Source organism: Chiloscyllium plagiosum, unplaced genomic scaffold (genome assembly GCF_037043375.1).
Source record: "Chiloscyllium plagiosum isolate Xiang-an unplaced genomic scaffold, Cpla_swu_hap1 HiC_scaffold_22, whole genome shotgun sequence".
Lineage (NCBI taxonomy): Eukaryota > Metazoa > Chordata > Chondrichthyes > Orectolobiformes > Hemiscylliidae > Chiloscyllium > Chiloscyllium plagiosum.
This window is the reverse complement of record NW_028270160.1, coordinates 66,159,800-66,181,965: the sequence shown is the minus strand read 5'-3', so window position 1 is coordinate 66,181,965 and position 22,166 is coordinate 66,159,800. Positions and strand designations below refer to the sequence as shown.

Here is a 22,166-nt window from a genome sequence, read left to right as displayed (position 1 = left end):
AGGGAAAAGATTTTGCCTCTCTACCCTATCTATGCCCCTCATAATTTTGAGAGAGATTCTTGTTGATAGTGAGAACACCACGGACCAGGTTAATAGGCTTGAACAGATTGATATTAAGAAAGTGGATGTGCTGGAAATTCTGGGAAGCATCAAGATAGATAAGTCCCCAGGGCCAGACCAGATATATCCAAGGTTACTACAGGAAGTGAAGAATGACATTGCTGCGCCTCCAGCAATGATGTTTGCATCCTCACTCTCCACATGAGTAGTACCGGATAATTGGGGGGAGGCAAATGTTGTTCCTCTGTTCAAGAAAGGGCATAAGGAAACCCTTGGGAATTACAGACCAGTCGATCTTACATCTGTGGTAAGCACGGTACTGGAAAGGATTCTGAGAGATAGGATTTATGACTATTTGGAAAAACATAATTTGATTAAAGATAGTCAGCATGGCTTTGTAAGGGGCAGGTCATGCCTCACAAGCCTTATTGAGTTCTGTGAGGATGTGACGAAACACGCTGATGAAGGTTGAGCAGGGGATGTGATGTATATGGATTTCAGTAAGGCATTTGATAAAGTTCCCCACAGTAGGCTCATACAGAAAGTTAGGAGGGCACCGATAAGCAAGAAGTTGACTTAAAATGTGTCTATTTCAATGCTAGGAACATCCAGAATAAGGTGGGTGAACTTGCAGCATGGGTTGGTAACTGGGACTTCGATGTTGTGGCCATTTCGGAGACATGAGTAGAGCAGGGACAGGAATAGTTGTTGCAGGTTCCGGGATTTAGATGTTTCAGTAAGAACAGAGAAGAAAGTAAAAGAGGGAGAGGTGCAGCATTGTTAATCAAGGACAGCATTATAGAGGCAGAAAGGACATTTGAGTTCACATCTACTAAAGTAGTACGGGCTGAGGTTAGAAACAGGAAAGGAGAGGTCACCCTGTTGGGAATTTTCTATAGGCCTCCAAATAATTCCAGAGATGTAGAGGAAAGCATAGCAAAGATGATTCTCAATAGGAGTGAGAGTGACAGAGTAGTTGTTACGGAGGAGTTTAACTTTCCAAACATTGTCAGTGAATACTAGAGGTCGAGTACTTTAAATCGGTCAGTTTTTGTCGAATGTGTGCAGGAGGGTTTCTTGACACAATATGTAGACAGGCCAACGAGGGGTGAGACCACATTGGATTTGGTACTGTGTAATAAACCAGGCCAAGTGTTAGATTTGGAGATAGGTGAGCACTTTGGTGATAGTGACCACAATTTGATTATGTTTACTCTAGCTATGGAAAGGGGGAGGTATATAATGCAGGGCAAGAGTAAGAGCTGGGGGAAAGGCAATTACATTGCAATTAGGCAAGATTTAGGATGCATAGGATGGGGAAGGAAACTGTAGGCGATGGGTACAATTTGAAACGTGGAGCTTGTTCAAGGAACAGCTACTGCGTTTCCTTAATAACTATGTACCTGTCAGACCGGGAGGAAGTTGACGAGTGAGGGAGCCATAGTTTACTAAAAAAATTGAAGCTCTTGTCAAAAGGAGGAAGAAGGCTCATGTTAGGATGAGACGTAAAGGCTCAGTTAGGGTGCTTGAGAGTTACAAGTTTGCCAGGAAAGACCTAAAGAAAGAACTAAGAAGAGTCAGCAGGGGCCATGAGAAGTTGTTGGTGGATAGGATCAAGGAAAACCCTAAGGCCGTATAGGTATATCAGGAATAAGAGAATGACTAGAGTAAGATTGGGGCCAGGAGAAAGTGAGGACTGCAGATGCTGGGGATCAGAGCTTAAAAATGTGTTGCTGGAAAAGCGCAGCAGGTCAGGCAGCATCAAAGGATAAGGAGAATTGACGTTTCGGGCATAAGCCCTTCTTCAGGAATGAGGAGGGTGTGCCAAGCAGGCTAAGATAAAAGGTAGGGAGGAGGGACTTGGGGGAGGGGCGTTGGGAATGCGATAGGTGGAAGGAGGTTAAGGTGAGGGTGATAGGCTGAAGAGGGGGTGGGGCGGAGAGGTCGGGAAGAAGATTGCAGGTCAAGAAGGCGGTGCTGAGTCTGAGGGTTGGGACTGAGATAAGGTGGGGGGAGGGGAAATGAGGAAGCTGGAGAAATCTGTATTCATTCCTTGTGGTTGGAGGGTTCCTAGGCGGAAGATGAGGCGCTCTTCCTCCAGGCATCATGTTGCCATGGTCTGGCGATGGAGGAGACCAAGGACCTGCATGTCCTTGGCGGAGCGGGAAGGGGAATTAAAGTGTTCAGCCACAGGGCGGTTGGGTTGGTTGGTGCGGGTGTCCCAGAGGTGTTCTCTGAAACGTTCCGCAAGTAGGCGGCCTGTCTCCCCAATGTATAGGAGGCCACAACGGGTGCAGCGGATGCAGTAAATGAGGTGTGTAGAAGTGCAGGTGAATTTGTGGTGGATATTGAAGGATCCCTTGGGGCCTTGGAGGGAAGTGAGGGGGGAGGTATGGGTGCAAGTTTTGCATTTTTTGCGGTTGCAGGGGAAGGTGCTGGGAGTGGAGGTTGGGATGGTGGGGTGTGTGGATCTGACAAGGGAGTCACAGAGGGAGTGGTCTTTCTGGAACGCTGATAGGGGTGGGGAGGGAAATATATCCTTGGTGGTGGGGTCCGTTTGGAGGTGGCGGAAATGACGAAGGATGATCCGATGTATCTGGAGGTTGGTGGGGTGTTAGGTGAGGACTAGCGGGGTTCTGTCTTGGTGGCGATTGGAGGGGCGGGGTTCAAGGGCGGAGGAGCGGGAAGTGGAGGAGATGCGGTGGAGAGCATCGTCAACCACGTCTGAGGGGAAACCAAAGGAGTAGCCATGGGCACCCGCATGGGCCCTAGCTATGCCTGCCTCTTCATTGGATATGTGGAACAGCCCATCTTCCGCAGATACACTGGCACCACCTTTTCCTCCGCTACATTGATGACTGTATTGGCGCTACGTCGTGCTCCCACGAGGAAGTTGAACAGTTCATCCACTTTACTAACACCTTCCACCCTGACCTCAAATTTACCTGGACCGTCTCAGACTCCTCCCTCCCCTTCCTAGACCTCTCTATCTCTATCTCGGACGACCGACTCAACACGGACGTATACTATAAACAGACTGACTCCCACAGCTACCTAGATTACACCTCTTCCCACCCTGCCCTCTGTAAAAACGCCATTCCATATTTCCAATTCCTTTGCCTTTACCGCATCTGCTCCCAGGAGGACCAGTTCCAATACCGGCACAACCCAGATGGCCTCCTTCTTCAAAGAGCGCAATTTCCCCTCAGACTTGACTTCTTTGAGAAGGCAATCAAACAGGTGGATGAGGGTAAAGCGGTTGATGTGGTGTGTATGCATTTTAGTGAGGAGTTTGATAAGGTAGGCTTCTGCACAAAATATGGAGGCATGGGATTGAGAGTGTTTTGACAGTTTGGAATCAGAGATTGGCTAGCTGAAAGAAGACAGAGGGTGGTGGTTGATGTGAAAAGTTCATCCCGGAGTTCAGTTACTATTGGTATATCGCAAGGATCTATTTTGGGGCCACCTGGATGAGGGCGTAGAAGGATGGGTTAGTAAATTTGCGGAAGACACTAAGGTCGGTAGAGTTGTAGATAGTGCCGAAGGATGTTGTGAGTTACAGATAGACATAGATAAGCTGCAGAGCTGGGCTGAGAGGTGGCAAATGGAGTTTAATGCAGAAAAGTGTGAGGTGATTCACTTTGGAAGGAGCAACAGGAATAAAGAGTACTGGGCTAATGATAATATTCTTGGTAGTGTAGATGAGCAGAGAGATCTTGGTATCTATGTACATAGATCACACAAAGTTGCCACCCAGGTTGATAGGGTTATTAAGAAGGCATAGCTCTTATTACTGGAGGGATTGAGTTTCTGAGCCATGATGTCATGCTGCAGCTGTACAAAACTGTGGTGCGGCCGCACTTGGAGTATTGTGTACATTTCTGGTCACCGCATTATAGGAAGGATGTGAAAGCTTTGGAAAAGGTTCAGGGGAGATTTACTAGGATGTTGCCTGGTATGGAGGGAAGGCCTTACAAGGAAAGGCTGAGGAACTTCAGACTGTTTTTGTTAGAGAGAAGAAGTTCGAGAGATGACTTAATGAGACATATAAGATAATCAGAGGGTTAGATAGAGTGGACAGTGAGAGCCTTTTTCCTCAGATGGTGATGGCTAGTACAAGGGGACATAGCTTTAATTTGAGGTGTGATAGATATAGAACAGATGTCAGAGGTAGCTTCTTTACTTAAAGAGTAGTAGGGGCATGGAATGGCCTGCCTGCAACATTAGTAGAATCGCCAACTTTAAGGGCATTTAAATGGTCATTAGATAGACATAATGATAATGGAATAGTGTAGGTTAGATGGGCTTCAGATTGGTTTCACAGGTCGGGGGCCAAAGGGCTTATACTACACTGTAAAGTTCTAATTTCTATGCCAATCAAGTGGGCTGATTTGTCTTGAATGGCTTTAACTTTCTTGTGTGTTGTAGATGGTGGGCCATCCAGGCAAGTGTGCAGTATTCCATCACACTCCTGACTTGTGTCTTGTAAATGGTGGACAGGTTTTTAGGGGTCAGGAAGTGAGTTACTCACCACAATATTCCTAGCTTCTGACCTACTCTTGTAGCCATTATGTTTACCTGCTAAGTTCAGTTGAGTTACTGGTAAATGGTAACCTAAAGGATATTAATAGTAGGTGATTCAGTGATGGTAACACCATTCAATGTCAAGGACCAGTAATTAGATTGTCTCTTGTTGGTGATGGTTACAGCCCAGCACTTGTGTGCCATGAACATTACTTGCCACTTATTAGCCCAAGTCTGGATATTGTGCAGATTTTATGTATTTGAACATGGACTGTTTCAGCATCTGAGAAATCACAAATGGTGCTGAATATTGTGCAATTACTGGCAAACATTCCCACTTCTGACCTTATGGTGGAGGAGAGGTCATTGATGAAGTAGCTGAAGATGGTTGTGCCTAGGACATTATCCTGAGGAACTCCTGTAGAGACATCCTGGAGCAGAGATGACTGGCCTCCAACAATCACAACCGTCTTCCTATGTGCCAGACATGACTCAAACCAGCAAAGAACTTCACCCGATTCCCATTGATTCCAGTTTTGTTTTGGCTCCTTGATGCCACACTTGGTTGAATGCAGCCTTGATGTCAAGGGCTGCCACTCTCACCTTACCTATGGAACTCAGGCCTTTTGTCCATGTTTGAACCAAGTGAGGCTGTAGTGAGGTCAGGAGGTGAGTGGCCCTGGCAAACTCAAACTATGTGTCACTGAGCAGGTTTTTGCTGAGCAGGTACTGCTTAATAGCACTGTTGATGACATCTTCCAGCACTTTACTGATGATCAACAGTAGACTGATGGAGTGGTAATTGGCTGGGTTGGATTTGTCATGCTTTTTGATTATAGGACATACTTGGGCAATTTTCCACACAGTCAGGTGGATGCCAGAGATTGGCTCAGGGAGCTACCAATTCTGGAAAGCAAGTCTTCAGCACAATTGCTGGAATATTGTCAGGGTCTATAGCTTTTGCTGTATCCTTGACATCATGTGGTGTGAATCAAATTGGCTGAAGACTGTTATCTGTGATGCTGGGGACCACTGGAGGAGGCTGAAATAGATCATCCACTCAGCACGTCTTGCTGCAAATGCTTTAGCCTTATCTTTTGCACTGGCGTGTTAGGCTCTTCCATCATTGAGGATAGAGTCATTTGTGGAGCCTTCTCCTCCATTGTCCACCGCCATTCATAATTGCATGTGGGAGGGTTGCAGAGCTTAGATTGGATCCATTGATTGTGGGATCATTTAGTTTTTTTCTGTCACTTGCTGCTTGGCATGCAAGTAGTCATGTTTGGTAGCTTTACCAGGTTGACACCTCAACATCAGATATGTCTGGTGCTGCTCCTGGCATGTCCTCCTGTCCTCTTCATTGAACTAGAATTGATTCCCTGGCTTGATGGTAAGAGTTGAATGGGGATATGCTGGGCCATGAGGTTACAGATTGTGCTGGGGTTCAGTTCTGCTGCTGTAGAAGGCCCACAGCACCTCATGGATGCTGACTCTTGAATTGCTAGCCCTATTCAAAGTCTGTCCCGTTTCATGCAGTGACAGTGCCAAATGATGTAAAGACAGAACATAACAGAATCACTCTGAATTGCCATACTATGGCAAATGCTGCACCCATAGTCATCTGGCAAATCTTAGCTGGATTTTACTGAAACATTCCGTGGTCCTAGAAAAGTACAGAAACTTAATCTGGGAATCAGGTCAGTTGCAGGTGGTCACAAAGATAAAGGAATCAAAACCCTTACATGTTGGGGCATTACTGGTCATCAACTGTGTTATGCTGGAATGATAGCAACAAAAACAGCCTTGACATAACTGGAACCCAGCAATCAGTTTGGATAATAATAAAGCAAATGCTTTTCTCTGATCCTTACCAGCTTTCAAATCACAAGTTAAAGCACAATTACCAATTCCTCAAACCAACAAAAGTTCAAACCTATAATACTGTTATAGGTTCTTCCAATGAAACACAGTTATTTGCACATAATTTCTAATTACAAGTGGCTCATGTCCTTGCACCATAAATTGTAGGTTGCTTGAGATGAAAATTTCGACAGATTTGAGAATGTTATTTTCCCCCATGAAATTGTGGAAATTATTTTTGGATAATTGTCCTCATTTGTAAATGTACACAATTAGTAACGTTTGTAGCAGTAGAGTTACCAGTGGAAGGAACTGATAATATATTCTTACGTCAATTGATGTTGTCCTCCGACATCCCCAGGCCAGTCCACCTTACAGATCACGCGGCTTTCTGATTGCACAATGCGGGCATAGAAACACTGTGGGAATGCTAGAGCCAGGGCCAGGAACCAAATAACCCCAATCACTAGCTTAGTTGAGCTGGACGACAGCCTGGGCTTCAAAGGGTGGATGATGGCAATGTACCTATGTGGTGAAATACAACAAGTGTTATACTGCAGATAATCAGATCTCAATATTATCCTCTTGTTACAATTACATCAAACATTTCCATTTGGCTCAACATATCCAAATCAATGATCACGCGCCACACAGACATCCTCCAATCTTACTTCACCCAACCCTATCCCTCCGCTCTTTTGTTTTACATTATGTGCTTTTATAACTTCCCTTTAAAAGCATCTAGAAAGAAAGCTCTAACATTCCAACAAGGCTTCCACACCCATTTTGTGCAATCTGTACAGCGGACTGGCCGAGGAATATCAACTGCACAGTTACGTCAAGCTGTTTTTAGTACTGTGTGATTCAGAGTAATGTACAATGTTGTTTCACAGCTTTCAGTGTAATAATCTAATCAGTGGAGTTATGGAAGATTAGATTCCCTACAGTGTGGAAACAGGCCCTTTGGCCCAATAAGTCCACACTGACCCTCCAAAGAGTAACCCACCCAGACCTACTCCCCCTAACTAATGCACCTAACTCTGTGGGCAATTTAGCATGACCAATTCACCCTACCTGCACATCTTTGGACTGTGGGAGGAAACCGGAGCACCCAGAGGAAACCCACACAGACACGGGGAGAATGTGCAAACTCCACACAGACAGTCACCCGAGGCTAGAATCGAACCCGGCTCCCTGGTGCTGTGAGGCAGCAGTGCTAACCACTGAGCCACCATACCGCCCCTATCAAGCATACATCCTGTAGCATGTATGAACTCCAGGACATTTCTTGTGTCCTAGACAATCACGTGCAGGAAATGTCATCAGTTCGAGGAGCTAAAGCAATAGCTAGCATTACTGCAGTTAGCCAGGCAGCTATATTCTTCTGCAGATGGTCACCTCATAGAATAAGGGGCTTTGGGAAGAAAGTGATTATGTGATCATCAGACAGTCAAGGAGGATAAGGCAGGTAGTTCAGTTTTAGCTAGGAAGGGCAAGAGTTACAGGATTCCTTTTTAAAATTGACAATGATGCAGCAAATGAGATTGGTGTGTGTAGACACTTGGTTCACTTTTCAATTAAATACAATATAAGACATTTGGAACTAGGTTTCAAGGAGGCTTATTTGGACTTGAGGCATGCCTGGAGTCTGGCTGTTCCATTGATGATCTTGTAGACGTAACTGATTTGGATTGTAAAAGCATACTGAATATTAGCAGCTGGTTAGATTCTTAGCAGCCTGACTTAATGTTAACAGCAGAAGAATTCTTAAGAGACTGCAAAAATGGGTCCAGAAATTATGATTAAACTTTTCAGAAACCAGAGAAATTTTGCTTATATGGAAGACTTTTGAAATGAGTTAATTTAGTTTCCTGGGCAGCTTCTATGCCTCTGGTCATTGTACGAGCTAGACGATGGATCATTCATGCCATTTCAAGCATAATGTGTATATAGTGCACATTTTTTTTAACCTGACCTTGATAGAAAGACATGTTTACTATTCTCTTGCGTTTGTTGACTGTGAGGTCTACACATTATAAGACTGTGAGATTCCATGAAGATGGTGTTTGAGCTCTGTCTTGGTTTCTGCTGACTAGAATTTTCCAAAGCTTGTAATCAACTTGCATTACATGAATGGCACAAGCAAAATAAAACAATAAAAGATTTGTAAAAAATAATTTATGATCTCTTTCAGTTCAAGCAGACCTGACAGAATACAAACAGGTGAAAGTGAGGACTGCAGATGCTGGGGATCAGAGTCAAGATTAGAGTGGTTGCTGGAGAAGCATAGCAGCTCAGGCAGCATACGAGGAGCAGGAAAATCAACGTTTCGGGCAAAAGCCCTTCATCAGGAATGATAAAGATGAGACAGGATGAGATTAATTCAATTATCCTTCGTCACTTGTCAGGTGATTTGCTGGTTGAAATGTTTTTCACAGACTAAGACATTAAAACAATTGCAGACATTGAAGGCATTAAAAACTGAACAGAAGTCTGTGTTGCAAATTGAAAGCCCTTAGTGTCTGGCTTTAAAGAAGGATAAAGAAAATTACTGAACCCAGAATGTGGACAGGGGATTTCTCTTTTGTTTACAATTCACAGCCACCAGTATTCAAAAGCCAGGTGGCTTGGCAGCAATTACTAAAGTTGCTCTTGATAAAGTTAACCAGACCTAACAATTTGTGAAGCATTTGGTCCCATCACATATATTATCTCAGGGATTAGACTATGCACAATCCAATACAGATTTTGGAAAGCAACATGAAAAATGTAGAACCACAATATAGTCTTCTGGCCAAGAATACAGAAAAGCTGCACTGCCTAAGCAAAATGAAAATAAAAATATTTTACAAATATTGAGAGAAAATCAACTGACCCAGTAGTAAATTAAATTCTCATTTAAAAGACAGTTGAGACTTTCAGAACTCACACTGGATTTTAAATTTAAATGACCGCATGCAGCTAGTTGTTACGGACTAGGCCATAGAATATTACCATCACAATATGAATAATTGCAAAATGTGTCACAAGAGGAAGAATGTTACAGTGTGTAATACATTTGTTCTTCAGTTGTTTACAATGGTGCAATTTGTTATATTTTGATATCAATAAGGGATAAAAATCATTACTGCTACGTTTTTTGGGGGAAATATCATGAATACTGGCCTTTACAAGACAGTTCTGTTTAAAACAGACTGAAAAGGAGATGGAGATGGAGTCCTGATAAGAACACCTTTGCTCCAAAATATGAACATGTGATCTGGTTGCCAAGAGGAAGAAACTCAAAAGAAATCTGAAAATTTCCTCCCAATGCTTTTATATCCTTCCTTAAATAAGCTGACTAATATTGTGCCTGATACTTCAGATGTGCTGTCATCAGTACCCTCTATAACTGAAGATCAACTTCTTTACTTTTGTATTTAATTTCCTTTGCAATAAATGCTAACATCCGATTAGATTTACTCAATACTTGCATGCATGAGGACACCCAGATCTCTACAAACTCTCACCATCTACATAATATTATCATGTTATCTTTCCCGCCAAAATAGACAATTTTATATTTTCCCATATTATACTCCATTGGCTGAATCTTTGCCCCTTCACTCAAAAAATCTCTATATCATTTACTTTTGTCTGTATAAAATATAAGAACAAAAGAAATAAGCTCATTGAGCCTGCTCACTATTCAATAAGATCATGGCTCATCTGTTCTTGGACTCAGTTCCACTTATCCTCCCACTCACCATAACCCTTAATTCCTTTCCTGTTAAAAAATCTGTCTATCTTTGCTTTAAAAACATTCAACGAGGTAGCTTCATCTGCTTCATTAGGCAGAGAATTTCACAGATCCACAATCCTTTGGGAGAAGACGTCCCTCCTCAACTCAGTCCTAAATCTGCTATCCCTTATTTTGAGGCTATGCCCTAGTTCTAGTGGATACAACCTCTCTGCTTCTATCTTAACTATTCCTTTCACAATCTTATATGTTTCTATTAGATCCCTCCTCATTCTTCTAAATTCCAATGAGTATAGTCCCAAATGTACTCAGTGGTTAGCACCACTGCCTCACAACACCTAGGTTTGATTCCAGCCTCAGGCAACTGTATGTGTGGAGTTTGTTCCGGTTTCCTCCCACGGTCCAAAGATGTGCAGGTTAGGCCAATTGGCCATGTTAAATTGCCCATAGCGTTTAGGGACATGGAGGCTAGGTGCATTAGTCAGGGGAAATGTAGTGAAATAGGGTAGGGGAATGGGTCTGGGTGGGATATTCTTCAGAGGGTCAGAGTGAACTTGGTGGGCCAAATGGGCTGTTTACACACTGTAGGTATTCTATGATTCTATGATAAGCCAACCCTCTCAATTCTGGAAGCAACCTAGTGAACCCTCCAGCGCCAGTACATCCAGGTTTGGCAATGAAGGACAATATTCCATTTGCTTTCTTAGTTACCCGATGCACCTGCAAACCAACTTTTTCTGATTCATACATAAGGACACCCAGGTCCCTCTGCACAGCAGCTTACTGCAAGTTTTCACCATTTAGATGCCTCCAGCATCTGCAGTCTTCGCTTTGTCCCACCATTTAGATATTCGTTAATTTTGCTGTTATTCCAACTAAAATAGATTACCTCACATTTACTAACATTGGATATGGATCCTGTAAGTGAAGACAGTTTTAGTATGAAAGGGAAGAATGTGGCAGCGCAGGCTTGGAGGGCCGAAGGGCCTGTTCTTGTGCTGAGTTGTACTTTGTTCTTCGTACTCCACCTGCCAGAGCCTTGCCCACTCACTCAACCTAACCATATCCCCCTGCACACTATGGCAAATAAAGAACATGAAAGCATGGAAAGGGTTAAAGCATGAAGACCAGTGGCAATCTGTGGTCTGTGGAAGGCAGGATGGGATAAGAATAGTGGAATGCTCTTACACCAATTAGCAGAGTAAGGTTAAGGCTGAAAGATCACTATGGCAAGATGAGATAACACAAGAATCAAGCAGGTTAAATATTATTATGACAGGATTGTGACCATAAATATTTGGGACATGACATTAAAATATCTAATTAATAGTTAGCAGAGTCAGCTTGAGACAGGAGACTATTGTAATAGATGGAAGAGCTAAATATCTATCATGACAGGTTAGTCTGGGATGGAAATTCACTGTTGCAGAGTTAGCAATAAATATCTAACCATAACATTAGAATAACATTAAGTAGAATGTACAACTAAAGAGATAATGGGAACTACCATTACTGGTTTATTGTGTAGCTATAGTGAGGTACTTTGGTAATATAGTTGGACATGCTAATAAGCTAACAGAAACATGATTAAAAAAATATAAAAATCCACGGACCCCTGGGGTTCATGGGCATTCGAGAATCTGCTTTCTCAGTGTCACGGTTTTTTGTTTACAAATAAAAGACCTACTTCTTGAAGATCTCTCTGCGTCTCCTAGTGATTCTCTATATTTTCTCCACAACAAATTTGGCGCTGCGAGCAGGGTCGTGCAGAGACCCACCTGGACAGAGGGCAGCAGTAACAGGGTGCTTCTTGGTCCACCGGGGGCATTCCCGAGACTGACAGAATAAGGGTACTTAACAAAAAAAGGTTAGCATTTTTGATGAATTCGGACTACATTTTGTTGGCTTGGAGTGGTCCTTGGGGACTTGGAGGTGCGGGAACCTGCCGGAGGGGCTCTTCGATCCAATATCCAAATGCAAGAGGTAAATTGCTGCTGAAGGAGACGTGGAGAATTGGTCAAGAAAACTGCGCAGTGGGGTAGGGGGTGAGTAAGAATAAAACGTAGCAATTGTCTGAGTAAAAAGTCCACGGTGGTGTATATAAGACCCTATAGATAGATTTGGCAGAATAAAGAAGGGGCAATTGTTTTGTAAACCCTATAGAAAGACAGGGCAGAATAAAGTAGGGGCAATTGTTTTGTAAACCCTATAGAAAGACAGGGCGGCAATTGTTTTGTAAACCCTATAGAAAGACAGGGCAGAATAAAGAAGGGGCAATTGTTTTGTAAGACCCTATAGATAGATAGGGCAGAATAAATATGGGGAAATTGTTTTACTGGAAGCACTGGTAGACCTGTTTAGAACGCCGGCAGATTGGTAGTGGATGATTAAAAGTAAAATTGCAGAGAATAGTCATAGTGTTATAATGTTACTAGACTGTTAAATGTTTTAGATAAGGCCTGTAGGATAATAGGACTTTTGGAAATGAACAAAGGGTCTGTTTAAGTAAGGCTCTGGCTGACAGAGATTGATTTACAGCCATGTTCTTGGCTGTTAGCAGCAAGGGGGTGTGTGTGTGTGATAGAGAGAGAGAGAGAGAGCAGCTGTAGCTTGCAGAAATTCTGTGTGTGTGTGAGAGGGAGTTTATAGTTTAATCATTGTGATCTGATTTGTATGTATAATTGTTTATTGGTGGTTAAATGTTTGTGTTTTGTTTCCCTGGAGCTCAAGATCCAGGAGTATTTTGATTTTATTTTACACTGTTAGAATTTAAGATTTTTTTTGAGAGAGAAATTTCTTAAGAAACTGTTAGTGATTGGTGCATTTTGAAGGTGAAGTGTTAGATTGGTTTAGGCTGAATGAATGAGAATAGGTTGTTTGTATTAACTAACTGCAATTGAGGACATTTAGGATTGATAGAAGGGACAATTGCAAGTTATAAAGTTAGGGATTGCTTATATGACTGACAAAGCCCTACCAGACTTGAATGGTATGAGGAAGTGATTTATGACAGCAAAGATAATACATTAGCTGGACTGAAATATATGTTAGAATGGATAAACGGACTGCAGTTGAGAAACTGAGTAAGAAATTTCCAGTGGCAAGAAATGATATTGTAAAAATTTCTGAGAAATGGGAAAAGGGAACTAAGGATTTATTGACTAAAAGGCCAAAAGAAGGTATCTTTGATATACATATGTGCAATGAGATGGAAGGACTAATTAAGAACTATAAGCCGAAAGATAAATCTAAAAATAGAAACCAAAAAGAGGATCTGGAGATGGAAATACTGAAACTTTTCGGGAAAGAGGGTGAGGAACTGAAGGTAGCTTGTCAGGCACCTGTGGTGACTAGGAAAGCTGCAAAAGAACAAGCTGAGCAGTTTCAGGAAACAGAAAAGCAGTAATCAGCCCCCCCGCCTCACCCAGATGTGGAGGAGTTGAATAGACCTCCTCCCTACTCAAATGAAGAGGCAGTGAAGCAGTGTCCAGTAATAAAGGGAACATTAGAAATAGAAGAACAGTTAGAATAGGATGGAAGTGCGGAAGACAAAAATGAACTGAGGGAAAGAAGAGAAAGAAAGAAAAGGGACAAGCAGGAGCAAATAAAAGCCATACAATGAGAGCAGGAAAAGCTGAAATATGAGATTAGTGTGCTGCATGGGCTAAGGAAACAAAAAGCAATTGAGGAATACTCAATGCGATACAAAAGAAGGGCTAAAGAGAAAAGCAGTGAAAGTGATGCAGAGCAAGCAGAAAGGGATGATGAGAGACAAGGAAAGAAAAAGACCCCAGTACCTAAAGAATGGGAGGAATTAGAAATAGCATCGGACTCAGAGCCTGAGGAGGATTTATTGAGAAGTAGTGTCGGTCAATGGAAAAAGGGCTAACAGGGAAGGATGCTACCGCTCCTTATAAAAGAGGGGAGAAACTCACAATGCATTCCTTGGGGAACTCAGGATCTGGAAGGGCTGAAGAATGCGCTGCCCTGTTTACATGAAGGAGCAGGAAAGTGGATCAGGGCTTTTGAAGATGAAACCACAGGGCAATTGCTGGCTATAGGAGACTTGAAGGCACTGCTGGTGAAGTTGGTAGGGCTCCCGAAGTTAAAGGAAATAATGATCTGAGCCCGTTTGAAAAATGCGGCAGACAATCCAATGATTGATGGGGTCGGGTTTGATCGAGTGAGACACAATGTATGGCAGGCCTTAAGAGACTGTTATCCAGCCAAAATGGACCCCCAGGCTCTGAGAGGGGATCCACTGGGAGAAAGTGAAAACCTGGCTGCATACTTGGAGAAACAGTTAAAGAAGTGGAGACTGGAAACAGAGCAAGACATAGAGACTAATCAGTTGCTGACCACAATGTTCCAAAATTCCACCATTGAGGCATTGCCTTCCCAAGTCAGGTCAAGATTGGAGGAGGTGGTGGATCTGACATCATCAATGAGCCTAGAAATGTGTTGCTGGAAAAGCACAGCAGGTCAGGCAGCATCAAAGGAACAGGGCATAAGCCCTTCTTCATCAATGAGCCACCAAGAATTTAGAGATCATGTAGCTCATACAGTTGAAAGGTTTCGAAAAGACAAAAAGAAACTGTCTGAACAGCAAGAGGAGGTGCAAAGGAAGCTGGCGCAAATGCAGCTCGAAGAGCTTAAAAAGAAAGGCTAAAAAGGTGTTGCCAACAAGAACTGACACAGTAATGAATACTGGCGTGAACCAAGTACCAGCGCAAGGGGGGTCCTATCAGGTAGCCAGACAGGGGCCAGAAAGTCCTATGCCAGCAATGGAGGTTTTTAGAGAAGCTTTCCCGCAGGTGACGTATCCGGGGCAGGGCAGATTTAAACAACAGCCTAAACAAAACGGGGGTCCCCAAGGACAGGGATGTAGGAATGGGGCACATCTAAGGTACATGATAAATAATCAGGCACAAAGGGGGCCAGAAATGATGTGCTGGGGATGCCACCAACCAGGCCACTTTCGGAGAAATTGCCCTTATTGGATCGGGCCCTCTCTGCCCTACAGCGGGAATCCCCAGTGGCCACTTCCCAGACACCTACGGGCCCAGCAGGACCTGTTAACCCGTATGGGATGTGTTAGGGATGCCCTGAGAACCTGGGTGGGAAGGGGCACTTGTAGTAGCATGGGAGGCTGATCAAGAACCAGTAATACAAATGAATATAGAAGGGCGGCAGACACCAGTGATGATAGATCTGGAGCTACATAAACTTGTGTAGAGCTGCGGTATGCCTCTCACCTACCCATGTCAAGTAAATTTGTTAAAATTGTAGGGTTCTCAGGGAAGTCAGTTAACTCGATTTACAGCTCCAGTAAGATTAGAAATGGAAGGTAGGGAGATACTTCTGCCAATATTAGTGCCTAAAGAGATGCCAATTAACTTTTTAGGTAGGGATGCTTTACTACAGTTAGAGGTAAGATTGGAGTGCATACAGCAGGCCTTGGTCATAGAAAAGGCCAATACACAATGAGTGATGCAAGAGGTTAAAGATGTTAATGTTTATTGGATAGGGGATATAGCAAGTAATATTCAAGACATTTGGGAGATGTGGGAAGCAGAAGTGTTGACGATGTTGTCTAAAGCAAGACCACCTAAGTCTGAGCTCCACTGTACAGTGATATTTGAGTCTCAGGATGAGGTGTTAAAGAGGCAGTGGCAGCGGGAAGTCACTACTCTATAACATTTGAGAAGTGAAGTGGAGCAGGGAGTGATCCTGCAAATAGAGAGAAATGCATTCCTGGAAAAGTGGTATAGTGTATCAGGCACCGCACCACATGTAACTTTACTAGTAATAAGGGGTATCAATCTAGGATCTATGGCCAGGCATGTAGAAACAGTGAGGGAATGGCATATCCTCACAACAGGGGCTTGGGAATCTGGGGATGGCAGCTATATTAAAATCCTAGCATGCTGCAACTTGACAAGGAATCCAAAGGAAGTCAAGGTAACACCCCAGCAAAGCATGCCAGTGACAGTGCAGGAAGATGATCAATATGGTAATGAGCAATTGGATGCATTACTAGCCGCTTTGTGATCGCAGCATGATACAGATCTGGGGAGAGGGAAATCAGCTAGACAGGTGGAAATAAGGTTGAAACCAGGAACTGGGACAGTAGTGAAATTTCTGACAAATTAAGGTATCCCAAGGTTTGGTATACCGTTGGAGATCAGCTTAGACAATGGGTCTGTCTTCATTCAGAAAGTAGTTAAGTTGGTGCTGCAGTCTTTGGGAATCAAACAGAGGTTTGGGTGCGTGTATCATCCCCACTCACAGGGTATGGTGGAAAGGATCAATGGGACATTGAAAACCAAATTAAACACCAACCTTAGATTAGATTACTTACAGTGTGGAAACAGGCCCTTCGGCCCAACAAGTCCACACCGCCCCGCCGAAGCGCAACCCACCCAGACCCATTCCCCCTACATTTACCCCTTCACCTAACACTACGGGCAATTTAGCATGGCCAATTCACCTAACCTGCACATTTTTGGACTGTGGGAGAAAACTGGAGCACCCAGAGGAAACCCACACAGACAAGGGGAGAATGTGCAAACTCCACACAGTCTGTCACCTGAGGCGGGAATTGAACCCGGGTCTCTGGTACTGTGAGGCAGCAGTGCTAACCACTGTGCCACCGTGCTACCCACCTTAATTGGGTTGATGCACTGCCGCTGGCGCTAATGAGTTATCGCATGCAGACTAATCTCATGACCAATCTAACACCGCATGAGATGCTCACAGGTAGACCTATGCCAGTGCCCAGGTAGAGAGGCCCATACAAAGGGCCTAGCTTGGAGCGGTTAAGCTTAGAACTTAAGCAATATATGCAGCAGCTAACTATGATACATGAGACTATCCACCTGCAGGAAACACAAAGGGAACCAACACCTGTCAATGAGGAAGGACCTATTAAACCCGGGGATTGGGTGTACGTGCGGGTTTTTCAAAGACGCTGGAATGAGCCAAGGAGAGAGTGACCTTTCGTAGTGACTAAGGCATGACCTACCACCATCCAAGTGGAAGGACAACACTTATGGTACCACTTTAATCATTGTACTAAAGCTCTCCCACCAGCACAACTAACTGGGGTAAGTGGAGCTGAGGCCGAGGAACTTGGACACGGGCAGGCTACACAGGAGGCTAGTACCCCTCAACAGGGTTCCGAACAAGGTACAGGTGAAGTTCTTGGGGATACTGATCATTCCAGAAATGATTGTGATGGAGATGTGGAGCATAGTTCTCCTGGCAACAGGGATGGGGAAGACATGGGGTTGCCCTGATACCCCCCTCTCTGATGCCCTACCTGCATACTCAGACTTGGAGACCAGTAACTTGGCAGACCTGGACTGGTAATACCAGGGTCATTCAGGCTGGGAGGCAAAGACATATTAGAAGTGCAGACCTTGCTGCCCTAACATGGGTACATGCCCATGACAATCACTGGTATCAATGGGCAAACTATACGGCTGTAATGATGACTAGACAGGACTGTTTCTTGTGTACTAACGCAACCCCCTCATACTATGTTGTCCCCATGTCTTATAAGTCGACCATTGCATTGCCTGTTTTAGTGCCTTCTCCTTCAGACCTCTACATTCTATCAGCAGGATGACGTGGGCAGGCAGTAACTCCAATGGTGGTGTGGCTATAGTACCCAATGGTCCACCAATAAGACTAATTACACGTTCCCTGTGGCTACTTTCAGGATACGGGAAGGGTTGAGTTTTGAATGCTTTAAGCGAAATGGCTCCACACCAGCAGAAATGGCTATTTTAAGGGTCTTTGCGGGAATACAATTGAATTAGAGGTGGACACCACATTTGGGGCTGTTTTAAATTCTCAATGTATCCCACTGGCAGATACGTGGTGGCTGTGTGATAAGAAAGGAGGGCTGCACCCAACGCTGCTGCTGACTGGAGTGGCAACTGTGCCGGTGTAATGCTCCTACACGAGGTAGTTATATTGCCAGACACGCAGCTTGATGCTACATCACAGTCAGCTTTGCGCCAAACTAAGCGGTGGTATGTCCCTGCTCCGACAATTCGGATTGATAGCATAGGATAGCTATGTTGTATTGGGCACAAGAGGGGCTGAGCTTATTGTCTTCTTTCTCTAGGTGAGACCAGTAGGTCTCAAAGGGGGAAATTTGGAAAATAAAGAACATGAAAACATGGGAAGGGTTAAAGCATGAAGACCACTGGCAATCTGTGGTCTGTGGAAGGCAGGATGGGATAAGAATAGTGGAATGCTTTTACACCATTTAGCAGAGTAAGGTTAAGGCTGAAAATATCTTTGGCGAGATGAGATAACACAAGTAATCAAGCAAGTTTCTCTGTTAAGTGTTATTATGACAGGATTGGGACCATAAATATTTGGGACATGACATTAAAATATCTAATTAATAGTTAGCAGAGTCGGCTTAAGACAGGAGACTATTGTAATAGATGGAATAGCTAAATATCTATCATGACAGGTTAGTTTGGGATGGAAGATCACTGTTGCAGAGTTAGCAATAAATATCTAACCCTGACTTTAGAATAACATTAAGTAGAATGTACAACTAAAGAGATAATGGGAACTACCATTACTGGTTTATTGTGTAGCTACAGTGAGGTACTTTGATTAATATAGTTGGACATGCTGATAAGCTAACAGAAACATGATTAAAAAAAGATATAAAAATCCACAGACCCTGAGGTTCATGGGCATTCGAGAATCTGCTTTCTCAGTGTCATGGTTTTTTGTTTGCAAATAAAAGACCTACTTCTTGAAGAACTCTCTGCATCTCCTGGTGATTCTCTATATTTTCTCCATAACAAGACTTTCAGTGTTCTCTGCATACTTTGCTCTATTACTCATCTTAGTATCATCTGTGAACTTGACACACTATATTTGGTCCCCAACTCTAAATCATCTGTGTAAACCTATGTAAGGTTTTTGAAACTCTGGGATGTAGATTATCTGGTGATAAATTCAGTAAGCTATCAGCCTTCAATCTGTCAATTTCCCCAACATCTTTTCTCAACTAATACAGATTTGCTCCAGCTCCTCCCTCTCAATAAACCCAGTGTTCCCCATCATTTCCGGTATGCTATTCATGTCCTCCTTTATGAAGACAGAAGTAAAGTATAAAAATTAGTTTGTCAGAAATGTCTTTCTTCTCCATTATAAAGTCACCCATTTCTGACAGTAAGAGACCAATATTAGTTTCCATCAGTCTTTTTCTCTTTACATACCTATAGAAACTTTTACAGTGAATTCTAATGATCATTGTAAGCTTACTCTCATTTTCCCTTTTTTAATCAATCCCTTTGCTGATTTTTAAACTTTTCCCAATCCTCAGGTCTTTTGTTTTTCCTTACTTTCCGGGAGGAAAGTAAGTTGGGAAGACGACATAAGTAAAGAAGTAATAATTGCCACAGTAACTTAGAAAAAAGTAGGTAATTGAACTTAATTATACGCCATGATCGTAATGAATGGGGGAGCAGACTCGAGGTGTGGAATGACCTACTCTTGCTCTTATCTGCTAGAGTTCATCTCATCAGCAAATTTGGTGACCATATATTTAGTCCTTTCATTTAAATCATTGATATAAATTGCAAATAGTTGAGGCCCCAGCACCAATCCCTGTGGTACCCCTCTTGTCGACCTGAAGTATGCCTATTGGTTCCTGTTAGCCACTTTTCTATTCATGTCAATATACTACTCCCTACACTATGAGCTTTTATTTTCCACAATAACCAATAATGTGGCACCTTTATCAAAAGTCTTCTGGAAATCTATGTACAATACATTCATTGGTTCCTCTTTATTCACGGCATATGTTACTTCCTCAAAGGACTCTAATATATTGGTCAAACATCACAAAATCATAGAATCTCGACAGTAAGGAAACAGGCCATTTGGCCCACACCGATCCTCCGAAGAATAACCCACCCAGACCCATTCTCCTCCCCTAGTACCTTCATTTAGCCCAAAAAATGCACCGAACCTACATATCCCTGAACACTATGGGCAATTTAGCATGGCCAATTCATCTGGCCTGCACATCTTTGGATTGTGGGAGGAGACTGGAGCACCTGAAGGAAACCCACACAGAAACAGTGGGAATGTGCAACATGATGACAAAACGATGTGAACTCAGCCTGATTACATTGAATTTGTCCAAATGTCCAGTTGCAAATTATTTAGTAACAGCTTCTAACATTTTCCCTAAGACAAAGGATGTGGGCTGAATGGAACAAACGTTGAAAGACATTAGAAGCTTTTTTCCCGAGAGCCAGGGAGAAATGAGCCTACAGGAGACCTAACAGTTACTTTGGAAATGCCTTGTAATGTTAAATGTTGCCATAAAGAGAAAGCACAGAGATATATCGCTATTGCATTAGGTCGTTCCTGAGAAGCTACCTTTCACAGGAACATAGGAATAGGAATCTGCAATTCAGCTCACCAAACCTGTACAACTATTTCATACAATCCAAGCTGATCAATCTTAATGCCTTTTTTAATCACACTATCTCCATAATAACTTTTCAGGCAGAATAGTGTATGGAACCAGCTGCCGGAGGAAGTGGTAGAGGCTGGTACAATTACAACTTTTAAAAGGCATCTAGATGGGTATATGAATAGAAAGGGTTTAGAGGGATATGGGCCAAACGCCTACAAATGGGACTAGATTAATTTAGAATATCTGGTGGGCTTGGAGAAGTTGGACCTAAAATTCTGTTTCCGTTCTCTGTGACTCTATAACCCTCTGACTGTTGCGGGTGGAGAGCTGCCCCAGGGTGTCAGTCCCGGGTAGAGAGTTATTTACCTGTCCAGGGCAATGGCCGTCATTGAGTATATGCTGGCGAACACGGCAGTGATGGGCAGCAGGTTTTGGAAGCGGCAATAGTGCGGGCCGAAGTACCAATCATTGTGCACGGCGTAGATGAAATTGAAGGCGGTGTTGAACGCAGCCATGGAGGCGTCCCCCACCGCAAGGCTCAGCAGAAAGTAATTGGTGACAGTCCGCATCCTCTGATGAGCAAGGATAATCCAAACCACGATCACATTGCCAGAGACAGCGGTCAAGATGATCACTGAGTAAGCGATTGCCCAGAGACCCACCTGCCAGGCTGGCTGGGCAAATGCATTGGTCAAGGTGCCGTTGGCACTGACCTCAGACTCATTCAGATCTGCTTCTGTCTCGCCGTTCATTCCAATTTCACTCCCAGCCTGAGCTCTCACCGCCTCCACACTTCACAACTCTCCCTTTACAGACCAACTGCGTCCCTATACAGATGCAAACCCCCTGTCCCAGGCCAGACCCAGACCCCTCCTCCCAACCCTCGTCCCAATATAGACCCAAGTCTCTTGTCCCGTCCCTGTGCAGACCCAAGCCCCGCGTCTCTATGCAGACCCAAATCCCCTCGTATCTAATACAGACCCAAACACCCCGTCCTATACAGACGTAATTCCACCATCCCTACACACACCCAAACTCTCTGTCCCTATTCGGGGCCAAACTTCCTTGTATAAATACAAACCCAATCCACTTCACTAGCGAGACACAGCTCCAGCCCCCTATCCCGCAAAGACACAGCTCACTATTTCAGAGACCCAGCTCACTACCACTCAGAGACCCAGCTCATTATTACAGAGACCAAGCTCACTATCACAGGACCCAGCTCACTAAGAGAGCTAGCTAATACTCAGACCCAGCTCACTAATCACTCAGAGACCCAGATCACTATCACAGAGACCCAGCTCACTATCAAGATGACCTGATAAGAGATTTCCAGCGTCCTTTCTCACAATCCCAGGATCTGCAAATACCGAGGCGTGGCGATTACTCTCCCAAATGTCTAACCAGCGACAAGCGTTGATGAGAGCAGTGTTTGCAGGAACGGTTTCCTGGTCCAGCTGCTAGGAGTTGCAATGTGTGTATATCCGAGGGGCGGAGCAATGGGCTTGGTGACATTCA

The 22,166-nt window shown here is 43.7% G+C and overlaps 1 protein-coding gene across 3 annotated transcripts in view; it reads right to left on the bottom strand.

Annotated features, from left to right (window-relative positions):
• tacr2 (tachykinin receptor 2) overlaps window positions 1-21,457 on the bottom strand; it is a 122,536-nt gene extending 101,079 nt beyond the window's left edge. For 2 of the 3 annotated variants that reach the window (XR_015760973.1, XM_043683148.2), the window contains exons 1-2: window positions 21,015-21,456; window positions 6,775-6,969 (exon numbers count right to left, since the gene is read on the bottom strand). Coding sequence is in view for 2 of the 3 variants with exons in the window: in XM_043683148.2 (XP_043539083.2) it covers window positions 6,775-6,969; window positions 21,015-21,400 (581 nt within the window). In the remaining variant the exon portion in view is untranslated. Of the gene's footprint in view, window positions 1-6,774; window positions 6,970-21,014 lie in introns of all 3 variants that reach the window. The other variant, XM_087999150.1, reaches the window with a different exon arrangement.
• Window positions 21,458-22,166: the final 709 nt, after the last annotated feature.